The 17,480-nt window shown below is 42.1% G+C and overlaps 5 protein-coding genes across 5 annotated transcripts in view; all 5 read left to right on the forward strand.

Annotated features, from left to right (window-relative positions):
• LOC139549743 (gastrula zinc finger protein XlCGF17.1-like) overlaps positions 1 to 17,480 on the forward strand; it is a 627,316-nt gene that overhangs the window by 426,228 nt on the left and 183,608 nt on the right. The window lies entirely within an intron of this gene.
• The window catches only part of LOC139548119 (zinc finger protein ZFP2-like), a 408,144-nt gene that overhangs the window by 295,364 nt on the left and 95,300 nt on the right, over positions 1 to 17,480 (forward strand). The gene's annotated exons all lie outside the window — the stretch shown is intronic.
• The window catches only part of LOC139548854 (zinc finger protein 180-like), a 300,106-nt gene that overhangs the window by 198,258 nt on the left and 84,368 nt on the right, over positions 1 to 17,480 (forward strand). The window lies entirely within an intron of this gene.
• The window catches only part of LOC139550153 (chemotaxis regulatory protein ChePep-like), a 214,713-nt gene that overhangs the window by 179,224 nt on the left and 18,009 nt on the right, over positions 1 to 17,480 (forward strand). The gene's annotated exons all lie outside the window — the stretch shown is intronic.
• LOC139547934 (zinc finger protein 271-like) lies at positions 1,430 to 17,244 on the forward strand. The gene is made up of 2 exons (XM_071357142.1): positions 1,430 to 2,059; positions 13,518 to 17,244. The coding sequence occupies exons 1-2, from the start codon at positions 1,660 to 1,662 to the stop codon at positions 14,996 to 14,998; spliced, it is 1,881 nt and encodes a 626-aa protein (XP_071213243.1). The 5' UTR covers positions 1,430 to 1,659; the 3' UTR covers positions 14,999 to 17,244.

Below are 17,480 nucleotides of genomic sequence, written 5' to 3' on the forward strand. Positions count from 1 at the left end.
GCGCGTGCTACGGGTGGGTGTTGTTATCGTGACCAGTGAGCTGAGTAACGAATATCGAAAAGTTGACAAAACAAAAAGGAGCAAGCAGGTTGATTTCATCTGTTGTCTTGAGCCCACGGCAAGAAGTCACCAGAGCCCACCGTGCTAACGGGTTCCCACTAGATAACACAACCACACAGTTAATGAAAAGCATGAGGTGAAGCTTGAGCTAGATATCAACCTATCGAGCTAGTGTGACCTTCCTGGTCTCTCAAGTCAGTGAGTCAACACAGGAAGGAGCAATAGATGGATAGTTAATTTATTTCCAAAGCTGCAATGATGGGACACACACAGTATGGATGAATGATCAGTAGTGACAGGATATAAATAGCACTCCCACAGCAATTCTACATAAATCTGCCCTATAATATACTAACAAAAATGTCTATCAAAGTCATTGTGATCGTATAGTGGATTTAACAATTCCTACTAATTCATAATTTACTATTATAAATCAATCAATTGTTTCCAAGTGTCTCATATTCACTACATCAGAATAAACTGTCATCCATTTTAGTTTCAAAATAAATCAAATTAAACTGGAAAATGACTAATGTCCCCCTCTGGTGGTGAAGAAGTATAACACACCTAAACTAAGAAAACCGGGCTGATAAACTGGCTGGTGTTCATGAGTTAATAAAACATATACTTTATACATTTGTCATAAATGACCTGCATTGATGAGACACACAGTGTGGATGAATGATCAGTAGTCGACAGGGTAAAAATAGCACTCCTAAAGAAGATGCATTTTCCAGTTAGATACCAACTTGAAAGAGGGAACTTTAGCATAAAACCCACATGGAAAACTGAGATTCGGCAAATAACATATAAAGAGAGGCTTACTTGACACCAAACCAACAACAGTAGTTACTAAAACATAAATTGCTAATGTATGATTTAAAAGGTGGATTTTATGATGTAATGTCAACTTTATATATTTCTATCCCGGGACTAGTCCATTTTGAACTCACCCACAGCAATTCTCCATAAATCTGCTGTGGATTACCCAGAATCCCGAAATAAATTAATACATATGTGATAATTCAAAAACATAACTGGTTGTGCTTATAGGGAACCAGATCGTGAACACAACTAAGTTACTAAGTCTTTAACCACACTGTATTGTTACACTGGTGAGTAAAAACTCATGCTCCCTACACTAACTTTTTGTCTTAACATTATAATATATATTTTACGTCACACTAGCTTCATTGTCTTAAAGTCGCACATCTCCATCGCAGTCAGAGGTTCAGACTGAGCGTTACCCACTCCAGTCAGCAGATGGCAGTGTGCGATATTAAGGCAATGCTGTTAGTGTGACGTATAATCGAGTGGACGGAACGCAATGCTGTTAGTGTGACGTATAATCTAGTGGACGGAACGCTTCTTTCAGCAGCAGCAACAGTTATTCAGCCACCTCGGTAGCTTGCTAGCCAAAATAGCCGAACCCATAAAGCTCTTTAGACGCTTTAGTGTATATTAGCCACTGTATTTTAAACCCTCGTCTGTCGTCTAGTTAGTTATCCGATTTAATTTCATATTTACGGTGTTGTTGTTATTATTCAGCTGGCGGGCTGGTTAAGTTAGCATTAGCCTAGCTAGCTAACATCTCCGACCATGAGTTCACTAAATTACTCTCTTCCTGCTGAAGAAGAGACAGTCTGCTGGACGGAGAAAGAGGCTCTAATCAAAGAGGAGGAGGAAGAGAAGGATGTTACAATACAAAAACAAGTAGAGGGTGAGGCTGTTACAGGGAAAGAAGAAGAGAAAGACGTTACAGTGAAGGAAGAGGCGTTCAGAGTGAAAGAGGAGGAGGGTGTTACAGTAAAAGATGAGGAGGATTCAGTTTTTGAAGTGAAAGCGGGGGAGGGGGAGATTACTGTCTCATCGGAAGAAGAGGAGGAGGAAACTGGATATCTGGGCCCGATTTCCCAAACGCAATTTAAGGCATCCAGTGGTTCTAAAGATGAACTTAGCCATAAGATGGTTTTGAGAAACCGGGCCGTGATTACCACTGGTAAGTACTGTCTTAAATACAGAGGTACAAACTCTGCAGTTGTTGAACTGATGTTTGGTGTTAAAGGGGAAATCGGCAATTGCTACATCCATATTTTGACTTTTAAATTATTTATTTATAGCCATTGATTCTTGGAGAATATAACATATGCCTCATGAGCTTAGTTAAACTGTTGTACCCCATCAGAACCCCAAATAAGATTTTTTTACTCCAATGTTTAGAAACAATGTAAATCAACAGCCTCAACATGGTTAAAACTATAATGTTGATATCATGGATGGTCAGTCCTTTCATCCATAGGTCTGTCTATGAATTTGAGAGTAGTTAAATGTCTCCAGGCCCATCATCATCTTATTACCAAAACAGTGGTGGAATGACTGCTTTGTTATTGTTTCAACTGCAGATTGGTTGATTGATGTGTGGCTTTTTTAAAGGGACAACCTAGTATTTAAACAGCAACAAAATGGCTGCCAAGAGACTTGGTTTGGTAAACAGCTGAGGGATGGGGCTGGAGAAATGTAACCACTCTCAAATCATAGAGAAAGCTATTGTAGCAACCGTAACTCAACACCTAGCGACCTCGTCAAGAAGTTCAGACATCTTGGTGTAACAGTTATAAGGTGTTGGCTTGACAGTCGCTGGACCCAGGTTTGAGTTCAGCTCAGGGCTACCCCCTGAATTCACTTCACTATGAATATAAGGACTGGCCATCCATGATGTCATAGTGATAGTTTAACCAGGTTTCTAGGCTATATAGTATATTCTAGAATTCATCCATGAGGTCATAATGATAATTTAACCAGGTTTCTAGGCTATATAGTATATTCTAGAATTCATCCATGACGTCATAATGATAGTTTAACCAGATTTCTAGGATATATAGTATATTCTAGAATTCATCCATGGTGTCATAATGATAGTTTAACCAGGTTTCTAGGATATATAGTATATTCTAGAATTCATCCATGATGTCATAATGATAGTTTAACCAGGTTTCTAGGATATATAGTATATTCTAGAATTCATCCATGATGTCATAATGATAGTTTAACCAGGTTTCTAGGATATATAGTATATTCTAGAATTCATCCATGATGTCATAGTGATAGTTTAACCAGGTTTCTAGGCTATATAGTATATTCTAGAATTCATCCATGATGTCATAATGATAGTTTAACCAGGTTTCTAGGCTATATAGTATATTCTAGAATTGCCAGTGAAGATTTCCTGTGGGGGTCAAATTATTAGAGCTGTTGATAAGTCATTGTATAATATTCAGCCAATTTTTTTCATGCCTTTACATTAATGGCAAGACATACCTAGATTCAATTACATTAATGAATTGGTTTGAAACCTTTGTTTTAAACCCTTCTCAAAGTTGGTGTCTTGACGGATTTGTAAAAAATGGTTTATCACGAAACACTGTTTATTTATTTATTTAAATGTAACCTTTATTTAACTAGGCAAGTCAGTTAAGAACAAATTCTTATTTACAATGACTGCCTACCCCGGACGATGCTGGGCCAATTGTGCGCCCTATGGGACTCCCAATCACGGCCGGTTGTGATACAGTCTGGATTTGATCCAGGGTGTCTGTAGTGGCGCCTCAAGCACTGAGATGCAGTGTCCGCTGCGCCACTCGGGAGCCCCAAAATCATGTTCTAGTGCTGTCCCCAACTAAAATACATCTTGGTCAACCAAGAGTCATCTGTTCTTTCTACCAATCGCCACATGTGTTTTTACAAAATCAAATATACGTACTGAACTTGTCTGATGCTTTAAGCATTCTGTTGGATCAAATAATTAAGACACACAAATGACTCGAAGTCATAACCGTCAGCATAACCTGACCAGAGGGAGCCGGTCGTCAACATAACCGGACCAGAGGGAGCCGGTCGTCAACATAACCCGACCAGAGGGAGCCGGTCGTCAACATAACCCGACCAGAGGGAGCCGCTCGTCAACATAACCCGACCAGAGGGAGCCGCTCGTCAACATAACCCGACCAGAGGGAGCCGGTCGTCAACACAACCTGACCAGAGGGGGCCTCTCATCAACACAACCCGACCAGAGGGAGCCGGTCGTCAACATAACTCGACCAGAGGGAGCCGCTCGTGAACATAACCCGACCAGAGGGAGCCGCTCGTCAACATAACCCGACCAGAGGGAGCCGCTCGTCAACACAACCCGACCAGAGGGAGCCGCTCGTCAACACAACCCGACCAGAGGGAGCCGCTCGTCAACACAACCCGACCAGAGGGAGCCGCTCGTCAACACAACCCGACCAGAGGGAGCCGCTCGTCAACACAACCCGACCAGAGGGAGCCGCTCGTCAACATAACCCGACCAGAGGGAGCCGCTCGTCAACATAACCCGACCAGAGGGAGCCGCTCGTCAACCCGACCAGAGGGAGCCGCTCGTCAACCCGACCAGAGGGAGCCGCTCGTCAACCCGACCAGAGGGAGCCGCTCGTCAACCCGACCAGAGGGAGCCGCTCGTCAACCCGACCAGAGGGAGCCGCTCGTCAACCCGACCAGAGGGAGCCGCTCGTCAACCCGACCAGAGGGAGCCGCTCGTCAACACAACCCGACCAGAGGGAGCCGGTCGTCAACACAACCCGACCAGAGGGAGCCGGTCCTCAACATAACCCGACCAGAGGGCGCCGGTCCTCAACATAACCTGACCAGAGGGCGCCGGTCGTCAACATAACCTGACCAGAGGGATTCGCCCCTCCGCTGCTGGACTTCGTAAATTCTGCCGTTCTGCTACTTAAGTTTTCAGTAGTAGACTAATAGTCTACAGATAGATAGACTATTTCAAACAAAAGAATGAATAAATTGACAAAACTGACGCATCTTGTAGGGTCAGGTCTGGGTGGTCTGCAGGGGGCCGTTTCATTTAGTATCCGTTTGGGTCGGCTGGTGAATGATTTCATTTCCCCATAGTATGTTGTACCGAAGTTGAATGACTGAAAGGGAGTGTAACTTTGTGTTGTGTTGGTTGTGTTGTTTGCTAAATCCAATGGTTTTTAACTGAGTCATCTTGTAATCCAAGATGGCGTGTAGCAGTAAGACGTGTTTGTTGTTGTAAATGTTATCTTTTTTTGTATATATTGCAATATATTTTAATTGCACTTCCCTGAAGGAGGGAAATGAGGTACAACACCTGTTTGTCCCCGCCCTTTCCTGTGTCGGTGAAGAGCGGTATTAAAGAGCAGAATAAATCCAAGCCTCTCATCACCTGTGGGTGGTGGGGCTTCCAGCAAGGCGTGGATTTGATCGTATGTTGTACTTAGTTTCCCTCCTTCAGGGAACAGTAGTTATAGTCATAACGTTACGCTTGCCATATGATGAACTTCAACTTAAATACTGGATCTTGCTGTCGGACAATTTTTTTGTATTCTGAAATGCACTCGACCCACTTATCATTTAGTGGCTCCTTATGTTACGCTGGGAAAACCGTTTTCATGGGCACAGAAATACTAAATAATTTCAGAGTTTGCTAAATCCAATGGTTTTTAACTGAGTCATCTTGTAATCCAAGATGGCGTGTAGCAGTAAGACGTGTTTGTTGTTGTAAATGTTATCTTTTTTTGTATATATTGCAATATATTTCAATCTCTTTTTCCATTTTTTTAATTACATATACCTTCCGGCAACCCGCCTCACCCAATGTGATACGGATCTGCTATTTTTTTTAGACCTTATAGCTAGAACCTCCATCAGAAGCTAGCCATCAGAAGCTAATTAGCTACTAGCTATTTAGTCATTGTTAGCCACTGCTAGCGGCCTTTACCTTTTTAGCTCAGACACCAGCCGCTTTTAGCCTGGATAATACCTGCCAGTCTGCACAGCGCGATATCAACCCTGAGCATATCGGACTGTTTTTCTCTACATCACCGTATTACTGCCGTAAGCTCTGGACCATTACACCAGATAATTGCAGCTGGCTAGCTGCTACCGAGTGGCCCAGCCTCGACGCTAGCCTTGAGCCAGGCCCATCTCCCGGCCTGCTCAGTGGACCCTATGATCACTCGGCTACACAGCTGATGCCTCCCAGACTCTTCACTAAGACGATTAGAAGCCACTACATCACCGGATTCCTGCCGTAAGCTCTGGACCTTTGCACCAGATTGGCTATAGTGGCTAACGCCCTTGTCCCGAAGCTAGCACCAGTTAGCCTCGAGCCAGGTGCATCTCTCGACTAGCAAACAAATAACTCCAGCTACAATACCTCTTTTGCCAATTGGCCTGGACCCTTTGTCGACACAGACCCCGCCGATCCATCACAACTGGTCTGCCGACGCAATTCCGTCCGATGTGCCCTCAACCGTCCTTTGCCAGACGTCGGTGACGCCCTTGTCCCGAAGCTAGCACCAGTTAGCCTCGAGCCAGGCGCGGCTCCCGGCTAGCATAGTAACGACTACCTAACGGCTTCCCTGGTTCATATATTGCTGTTCACTGGACCTTATGATCACTTGGCTACATAGCTGTTCATTAGTCACGGTTCTCCATTTTGTTTATTTTGTTTATCTGTCGGCCCCAGCCTCGAACTCAGGCCCAGTGTGTAGTTAACTGACCCCCTCTGCCCATTCATTGCCATTTTACGTGTTGTTGTCTTAGCTGATTAACTGTTGTCTTACCCGTTGTTGTCTTAGCTAGCTCTCCCAATCAACACCTGTGATTGCTTTATGTCTCACTTTATGTCTCTCTAATGTCAATATGCCTTGTATACTGTTGTTTAGTTATCATTGTTTTATTTTACTGTGGAGCCCCTAGTCCCACTCAACATGCTTCAGAGAGCTCTTTTGTCCCACCTCCCACACTTGCAGTGACCTCACCTAGCATAACTTCAGAGATGCAACCTCTCTTATCGTCACTCAATGCCTAGGTTTACCTCCACTGTACTCGCACCCTACCATACCCCTATCTGTACATTATGCCTTGAATCTATCCTACCACGCCCAGAAATCTGCTCCTTTTATTCTCTGTTCACAACGCACTAGACGAACAGTTCTGATAGCCTTTAGCCGTACCCTCATTCTACTCCTCTGTTCCTCGGGTGATGTAGAGGTTAACTCAGGCCCTGTGTGTCCCCAGGCACTCTCATTTGTTGACTTCAATATTCGAAAAAGCCTTGGTTTCATGCATGTTGACATCAGAAGCCTCCTCCCTAAGTTTGTTTTACTCACTGCTTTAGCACACCCTGCCAACTTTAATGTCCTTGCCGTGTCTGAATCCTGGCTTAGGAAGGCCACCAAAAATTCTGAAATCTCAATACCCAACTACAACATTTTCCGTCAAGATAGAACTGTCAAAAAGAGAGTTGCAATCTACTGCAGAGATGGCCTGCAAAGTTGTATCATACTTTCCAGTCCATGCCCAAACAGTTCGAGCTTCTAATTTTAAAAATGAATCTTTCCAGAAATAGTCTCTCACTGTTTCCACCTGTTATAGACCCCCCTCGGCTCCCAGCTGTGCCCTGGACACCATATGTGAATTGATTGCCCCCTCCATCTATCTTCAGAGTCCGTTCTATTAGGTGACCTAAACTGGGATATGCTTAACACCCCGGCCGTCCTACAATCCAAGCTAGATGCCCTCAATCTCACACAAATTATCAAGGAACCCACCAGGTACAACCCTAAATCCGTAAACATGGGCATCCTCATAGATATTATCCTGACCAACTTGCCCTCCAAATACACCTCTGCTGTTTTCAATCAGGATCTCAGCGATCACTGCCTCATTGCCTGCATCCGTTATGGGTCCGCGGTCAAACGACCACCCCTCATCACTGTCAAACGCTCCCTCAAACACTTCTGCAAGCAGGCCTTTCTAATCGACCTGGCCCGGGTATCTTGGAAGGATTTTGACCTCATCCCATCAGTAGAGGATGCCTGGTTGTTCTTTAAAAGTAATTTCCTCACCACCTTAAATAAGCATGCCCCTTTCAAAAAATGTGTAACTAAGAACAGATATTGCCCTTGGTTCACTCCAGACCTGACTGCCCTCGACCAGCACAAAAACATCCTGTGGCGTACTGCACGAGCATCGAATAGTTCCTGCGATATGCAACTTTTCAGATAAGTCAGGAACCAATACACACAGTCAGTTAAGAAAGCAAAGGCTAGCTTTTTCAAACAGAAATTTGCATCCTGTAGCTCTAACTCCAAAAAGTTTTGGGACACTGTAAAGTCCATGGAGAACAAGAGCACCTCATCCCAGCTGCCCACTGCACTGAGGCTAGGAAACACTGTCACCACCGATAACTCCACGATAATCGAGAATTTCAATAAGCATTTTTCTACGCCTTGGCATGCTTTGCCAGGCACCCTCAACAGCAACCCGCCAAAGCCCCCACCATTTCTCCTTTACCCAAATCCAGATAGCTAATGTTCCGAAAGAGCTGCAACATCTGGACCCCTACAAATCAGCCGGGCTAGACAGTCTGGACCTTCTCTTTCTAAAATTATCTGCCAAAATTGTTGCAACCCCTATTACTAGTCTGTTCAACCTCTCTTTCGTATCATCTGAGATTCCCAAAGATTGGAAAGCTGCCGCGGTCATCCCCCTCTTCAAAGGGGGTGACACTCTAGACCCAAACTGTTGCAGATCTATATCCATCCTGCCCTGCCTTTCTAAGGTCTTCGAAAGCCAAGTTAACAAACAGATTACCAACCATTTCGAATCCCACCGTACCTTCTCCGCTATGCAATCTGGTTTCAGAGCTGGTCATGGGTGCACCTCAGCCACGCTCAAGGTCCTAAACGATATCATTAACCGCCATCGATAAAGACAGTACTGTGCAGCCGTCTTCATCGACCTGGCCAAGGCTTTCGACTCTGTTAATCACCGTATTCTTATCGGCAGGCTCAACCGCCTTGGTTTCTCAAAAGACTGTTTCGCCTGGTTCACCAACTACTTCTCTGACAGAATTCAGTCAAATCGGAGACTCGCCTGGTTCACCAACTAACAAACTAACAAACCTCCAGACGAGATGCCATACAACACTCCTTCTGTGGCCTCCAACTGCTCTTAAAAGCAAGTAAAACTAAATGCATGCTCTTCAACCGATCGCTGCCCGCACCCGGCCACCCGACAAGCATCACTACTCTGGACAGTTCTGACTTAGAATATGTGGACAACTACAAATACCTAGGTGTCTGGTTAGACTGTAAACTCTCCTTCCAGACTCACAGTAAGCATCTCCAATCCAAATTGTTATCTAGAATTGGCTTCCTATTTCGCAACAAAGCCTCCTTCACGCTGCAAAACACCCTCGTAAAACGGATCGGCGATGTCATTTACAAAATAGCCTCCAACACTCTACTCAGCAAATTGGATGCAGTCTATCACAGTGCCATCCGATTTGTCACTAAAGCCCCATATACCACCCACCACTGCGACCTGTACGCTCTTGTTGGCTGACCCTCGCTAAATATTCGACGCCAAAACAATTGGCTCCAGGTCATCTATAAGTCTTTGCTAGGTAAAGCTCCGCCTTATCTCAGTTCACTGGTCACCATAGCAACACCCACCCGTAGCACGCGCTCCAGCACGTATATCTCACAGTTCATCCCCAAAGCCAACACCTCCTTTGGCCGCCTTTCCTTCGAGTTCTCTGCTGCCAATGACTGGAAAGAATTGCAAAAATCGCTGAAGTTGGAGACTTATATCTCCCTCATTAACTTTAAGCATCAGCTATCTGAGCAGCTTACCGATCGCTGCAGCTGTACACAGCCCATCTGTAAGTAGCCCATCCAATTGCCTACCTCGTCCCCATGTTTTTTACTTTTTTTGCTCTTTTGCACACCAGTATTTCTACTTGCACATCATCATCTGCACATCTATCACTCCAGTGTTAATTTGTTAAATTGTAATTACTTCGCTACTATGGCCTATTTATTGCCTTACCTCCTTACTCCATTTGCACACACTGTATATAGATTTTTCTATTGTGTTATTGACTGTACGTTTGTTTATCCCACGTGTAACGATGCGTTGTTTTTGCTTTGCTTTATCTTGGCCAGGTTGCAGTTGTAAATGAGAACTTGTTCTCAACTGACCTACCTGGTTAAACTATCTTTATGTTCATTATATATAACATATCATTATGTTAAATAAAAAAATAAAATAATAATAAACATAACTTTATTGACAACACCCAAGTGGATACTGTCATTAACGCGGTTCTTCAATAATTACACATAATTCTTCATACTGTAGCTGTTTAGTTACAGTCACATGTTCAACTATCATCAGCTGATCCAGGAAATCATTTTCTGAATTCCAGTCACATGACAAACATCACAACATGCAACAACAACCAAAGTGCTTCTTCATTCATTACTCTGGTAAAGACAGTTATGCCGTGCTCCACGTTGGATCCAACATCCCTAACAAATTGATGTTTGTAATGTTATTGTTTGCTTGATTTACTCTAGGGTCTCGTTAGTCTGTTTGGACACAGATACTTTTGCTCATAATGTGTAGAGAACTGTTCCTTGATGGATAGGCTATTGTACAACACACAGAGCTATTTTCCTTTATTTGTTGTTAGGTGAAGTTATGGGTCCTACAGTAGGTCTATGTTATTGTTATGGGTCCTACAGTATGTCTGTTATTGTTATGGGTCCTACAGTAGGTCTATGTTATTGTTAGGTGAAGTTATGGGTCCTACAGTAGGTCTGTTATTGTTTTGGGTCCTACAGTAGGTCTATGTTATTGTTAGGTGAAGTTATGGGTCCTACAGTAGGTCTATGTTATTGTTATGGGTCCTACAGTAGGTCTATGTTGTTGTTAGGTGAAGTTTTGGGTCCTACAGTAGGTCTATGTTGTTGTTAGGTGAAGTTTTGGGTCCTACAGTAGGTCTATGTATGTCATGCAACAACAACCAAAGTGCTTCTTCGTTCATTACAGGTATATTTGTTGTTAGGTGAAGTTATGGGCCAATTTGGCAAACCGTGTACAAACCCTCATTGTCAGGTTGATGGAAAAGACAAAGAGCATTTTACTGGTTGAAGTGTTTTTTAAATACAAAGCGGTTGATTTGCGATGATGACACAAACATTATATTAAGCAGGACATTCAAACGAGCCTTATAATTATAATCCAAAGTAGTGTGAAATGCACTCATATTCAACCTGGAAATGGAGGTTACTCCCCTGAGTTTTCCCCCATTCACATTCAGAATACATTGTGAAAAACTAAAATCTTTGCTCACCATTTTTGCTCCAGGCAGATATACTACATCCATAACTAGTGGTTTCCTCATTAGCAGATATACTACATCCATAACTAGAGGTTTCCTCATTACCAGATATACTACATCCATAACTAGTGGTTTCCTCATTAGCAGGTACACTACGTCCATAACTAGTGGTTTCCTCATTAGCAGATATACTACATCCATAACTAGTGGTTTCCTCATTACCAGATATACTACATCCATAACTAGTGGTTTCCTCATTAGCAGATATACTACATCCATAACTAGTGGTTTCCTCATTACCAGATATACTACATCCATAACTAGTGGTTTCCTCATTAGCAGATATACTACATCCATAACTAGTGGTTTCCTCATTACCAGATATACTACATCCATAACTAGTGGTTTCCTCATTAGCAGATATACTACATCCATAACTAGTGGTTTCCTCATTAGCAGATATACTACATCCATAACTAGTGGTTTCCTCATTACCAGATATACTACATCCATAACTAGTGGTTTCCTCATTAGCAGATATACTACATCCATAACTAGTGGTTTCCTCATTACCAGATATACTACATCCATAACTAGTGGTTTCCTCATTAGCAGATATACTACATCCATAACTAGAGGTTTCCTCATTACCAGATATACTACATCCATAACTAGTGGTTTCCTCATTAGCAGATATACTACATCCATAACTAGTGGTTTCCTCATTAGCAGATATACTACATCCATAACTAGAGGTTTCCTCATTACCAGATATACTACGTCCATAACTAGTGGTTTCCTCATTAGCAGATATACTACATCCATAACTAGTGGTTTCCTCATTAGCAGATATACTACATCCATAACTAGTGGTTTCCTCATTAGCAGATATACTACATCCATAACTAGTGGTTTCCACATTACCGGATATACTACATCCATAACTAGTGGTTTCCTCATTAGCAGATATACTACATCCATAACTAGTGGTTTCCTCATTAGCAGGGAGGAGTTTCTACAACCAGATTGTTTGTGCATTGCCACAATTTCAGCAAACGCAGAAAAGGGCCTATAACTTCTTCGGGGGCAGCATTTTCACTTTTGGATAAGTAGCGTGCCCAATTTCAACTTCCTTCTACTCATCCCCAGAATATAAAATATGCATATTATTAGTATTATTAGATTTGGATAGAAAACACTCTGAAGTTTCTAAAACTGTTTGAATCATGTCTGTGAGCATAACAGAAGAAACCCTGAGGACAAACCATTCATATTTTTTATTTTTTTGAGGTCACTGTCTTTTCAATGAGTTTCATTGGGAAACCAGATTTCTAAGGGACTTGTTTGTAGTTCCTACCACTTCCACTGGATGTCACCAGTCTTTCGAAATTGGTTGAGGTTATTCCTTTGTGTAATGAAGAAGTACGGCCATAGTAAAGGAGGGTCACTTGAAGTAAATTGTTTGAGAGAGGCACATTACCAAAAAAGTTGCGTCAGTTTGTTTTCTTTTTGTATTGAACACAGATCATCCCGTCTTCAATTTGATCAATTTATTAATGTTTAAAAATACCTAACGTTGTATTACAAAAGTAGTTTGAAATGTTTTGGTAAAGTTTCCTTGTAACTTTTGATATATTTTGTAGTAACGTTGCGCAAGTTGGAAGCTGTGTTTTTCTGGATGAAACGTGCCAAATAAATTGACATTTTGGATATATATCGACGGAATTAATCGAACAAAAGGACCATTTGTGATGTTTGTGGGACATATTGGAGTGCCAACAAAAGAATTTCGTCAAAGGTAAGGCATGAATTATATTTTTATTTCTGCGTTTTGTGTCGTGCCTGCAGTGTTGAAATATGCTACTCTCTTTGTTTACTGTTGTAAACAGATAATAGCATCTTATGCTTTCACCGAAAAGCCTTTTTGAAATCTGACATGTTGGCTGGATTCACAACGAGTGTAGCTTTAATTTGGTATCTTAAATGTGTGATTTAATGAAAGTTTGATCTTTATATCATTTTATTTGAATATGGAGCTCTGTATTTTCCCTGGCTATTGGCCAGGTGGGACGATTGCGCACCACCTACCCCAGAGAGGTTAAGACAATTGTCGAATAATTTTAACATTCATTACAGACATCAATTGTTGTACAACATCATGGCTACGCTGTTGACATCACCTTTTACAGTGGATTACCGCTGTTGTGGGCCTTTAATCATCTGTCTGACTTTGTTGTTCACACAGGAGAGATAAGGGACTATCGTGGATCCTCTGGGGAGCCTCAACAACCTCATGATGCTGAAGAGGCAGAGAAGAGTCTCTCCAGATCAGAACACTTCAAGAAACACCAGCAGAGATCCACAGGGAAGAGAACTCACTGCTGCTCTGACTGTGGGAAGAGATTCACCTCATCAGGCATTAAAATTCATCAGAGAACACACACAGGAGAGAAACCTTATAGCTGTGGTCAATGTGGGAAGAGTTTTTTTCAATCTAGTGATCTAAAAGTGCACCAGAGAACACACACAGGAGAGAAACCTTATAGCTGTGGTCAATGTGGGAAGAGTTTTACTACATCTAGCCATCTGACTCGACACCAGAGAACACACACAGGAGAGAAACCTTACAGCTGTGGTCAATGTGGGAAGAGTTTTACTACATCTAGCAATCTGACTCTACACCAGAGAACACACACAGGAGAGAAACCTTACAGCTGTGGTCAATGTGGGAAGAGTTTTACTACATATGGCCAGGTTACATTACACCAGAGAACACACACAGGAGAGAAACCTTACAGCTGTGGTCAATGTGGGAAGAGTTTTGGTGCATCTAGCACTCTGACTCTACACCAGAGAACACACACAGGAGAGAAACCTTACAGCTGTGGTCAATGTGGGAAGAGTTTTGGTGCATCTCGCACTCTGACTCTACACCAGAGAACACACACAGGAGAGAAACCTTACAGCTGTGGTCAATGTGGGAAGAGTTTTACAATATCTAGCAATCTGACTCTACACCAGAGAACACACACAGGAGAGAAACCGTATAGCTGTGGTCAATGTGGGAAGAGTTTTGGTGCATCTAGCACTCTGACTATACACCAGAGAACACACACAGGAGAGAAACCTTACAGCTGTGGTCAATGTGGGAAGAGATGTACTACATCTGGCCATCTGACTCTACACCAGAGAATACACACAGGAGAGAAACCTTACAGCTGTGGTCAATGTGGGAAGAGTTTTTTTCAATCTAGTCATCTAAAAGTGCACCAGAGAACACACACAGGAGAGAAACCTTACAGCTGTGGTCAATGTGGGAAGAGTTTTACTACATCTAGCAATCTGACTCTACACCAGAGAATACACACAGGAGAGAATCCGTATAGCTGTGGTCAATGTGGGAAGAGTTTTGGTCGATCTGGCCAGCTGACATTACACCAGAGAATACACACAGGAGAGAAACCTTACAGCTGTGGTCAATGTGGGAAGAGTTTTACTACATCTAGCAATCTGACTCTACACCAGAGAATACACACAGGAGAGAAACCTTACAGCTGTCGTCAATGTGGGAAGAGTTTTACTACATCTAGCAATCTGACTCTACACCAGAGAATACACACAGGAGAGAAACCGTATAGCTGTGGTCAATGTGGGAAGAATTTTGGTCGATCTGGCCAGCTGACATTACACCAGAGAATACACACAGGAGAGAAACCTTATAGCTGACAAGAGACAAAGATCTCTGATCAAAGGAGTTATTTCGTGATATCAATGAAATGATGTCACAATGTAGAATGTTTTAACATTGAAGTATGAGTATTTTAATGATGTCACAATGTAGAACCCTAAACGTTTGTCCCCTGTTCTATTGATTTCAACATGATATGGATATTAGCCTCAGGGGGAAAATCAAGGCTCTGAAATGGAAGAATACTATTTATGTGATTTTAAAAAAAAGTGACTAACACAAAAAGAGTTTTGTTACACTTACCATGTTGGTGACCCACTTGAATCAAAATGCAACACTTCAAAATGTAGCTAGCTGTTTTCTACAAGTTGTCCTCTAACCAGGGATGTACACATTACTCCCAGATTCCGTGTGATTTTTGAGCTGTTAGTTTTAACAGGACGTGCAACCTCATCTCCCTCTTCTCGGCACAATTGATTTTAACATGATATCGTTGAGTGATGACAGAATGTAGCTGACTGTCTTCTGCAGGTTGTCCTCTTATCAGTGAGGTTAAAGATATCTCCAATTTCCATGTTTTTTTTGTTGTTGTGTTAGTTTCAACAGCACGTACAACCTAATTTCCCCCCTAATCGATATCAGTGATTTATTGCTACTTGTCAAAACAACAGCGTTTTTGGTGCTTGTGCAGTTTATAAGGAGCTTGTTTATATAAGTAATATGATTATTGTGGCAGATGTTTGTGTATATAGCACATTTTACATTTAGGTTTTCAATTTATTAAAAAATACAATTATTGTGAGAGATGTTTGTGTATATACCACATGTTAGGTTTTCAATTGATCCCAAACTGTTTCTGCATATTGGTTATTGATTTGTCACAAAACAAACTGTGTTTTGACATTGGGCTATCCCACCTAGCAAAATGTAATTGAAAATCCGACTATGCAATCAAATATTTCATATTTACATTTCATGTAACATTTACTAATTATATGATATTTATTCATGCAACCAACTGACAATTTTTGGGTACAATTATATTGACATTGTTGCCCTGTTTTTAGAATATCAGGGTTAATTCTCTCGTGCCAATCCAAATGTACTAGAGCATGACATTGGGTACTGGGCCCTGATCCAACAACATGCCTATCTAGTGAACCCTGAAAAGAGAGAGGCTCCGCAGTGAGGTGGAAAGTTACTACGGATATTGCAGGAGTTTCCTCTTGAAATCAGACATGTCCGTGGTGAGAACAACCTGGTTGCTGATTGTCTCAAGGGGGACAGTCAAAATGTTTTGTGTTTTGTGTTTAGCCAGTGCATTGCCATGGATCACAGTTTATTTTTACTGCACGTTTTTCCGTATTGGAGATGAGTTTTGTTTGGGCTCGTTCCAAGGGGACGAGAGTTCTAGAAGCTAGTCAGTTTTAGGAAGACGAGAGTTCTAGAAGCTGGTGAGTTCTAGAAGCTATAGAAAGAAAAATCTTTGTGGGAATAATAAAAATTAAATATTGTTTTTAATTGTTGTTTGCCAGTAGACAGACACCATGTTTATATTGGTGACGGTGAAGCATTGTAGTTGATTATAATGTGAAATGGAAGTTGTTTTCTGTTGTTGGTGAGCAAACTCTTAAGGTGTTAGTTAGTCTTTGGTTTTTCCATTTATGTTTTGAGGTTGGACTTTAGCTCGTTAGCACGTAGGATGCACTGATAAGTGTCACCTCGTTAGTCAGTATGTGTTACACCTGTGCTGGCTTGTCCAGCTCGTTAGTGGGAAGGTGTTTCACCTGAGCTGCTCCAGGTTCTATTTAAGAGTGTCTGGCCCAGTGCTCCAGTTGTCTTGATAGATGTGGAGAGTCAACACCTTTAGTTGCTCCACCTTTTTGGTTTGCTTCCCGTCTTTAAGTTTGGTGTGGGTTTTTCTTTTGTTTGCCTCTTCTTTGGCAGATTTAGTGGGTCTCATGGTTGGTGTCTTTTAGGTCCCAGTTGTTGTTACTAGTCAACTTTCAGTGGACACCCCCATAGTGTCTTTGAGAACCCCTCCTAAAAAACAAACTTATTTTGGGTTGGATATTTCATCCAATTAGTGTTTTAATCAATGGCATTTCCTTAGAATGCCCATTTGTCTTTCAGTTGTTAATCTTGTTTTTTTTATCCTGTTATTTTTGTGTACTAAATATTTCTGTTTTTTCATTGTTTTCTCCTGTGAAGCCATTGTGTTGCATCCATGTCTGAAATGTGCTGTATAAATAAAGCTTGATTTGATTTCAACAAATGAACCCAATGACTGACCAATCAACAGACTCTTGGTCCATCTTAGTATGAAAATCAGTATCAATCCCACTTTTCAAGCCTGCTGAAGGCGTGGTGGAGTAGTACACACTACTCCCGGCTCTACCAGGGGATTGAGGTGGTCTCCCACAGCTCTGCTGGTGGAGTGGTAAACACCACCCCAGGCTCTACCAGGGGCTTGAGGTGGTCTCCCACAGCTCTGCTTATGTCATGTTCTGTGGCCTTGCC

Source organism: Salvelinus alpinus, chromosome 2 (genome assembly GCF_045679555.1).
Source record: "Salvelinus alpinus chromosome 2, SLU_Salpinus.1, whole genome shotgun sequence".
In the NCBI taxonomy this organism is placed as follows: Eukaryota; Metazoa; Chordata; class Actinopteri; order Salmoniformes; family Salmonidae; genus Salvelinus; species Salvelinus alpinus.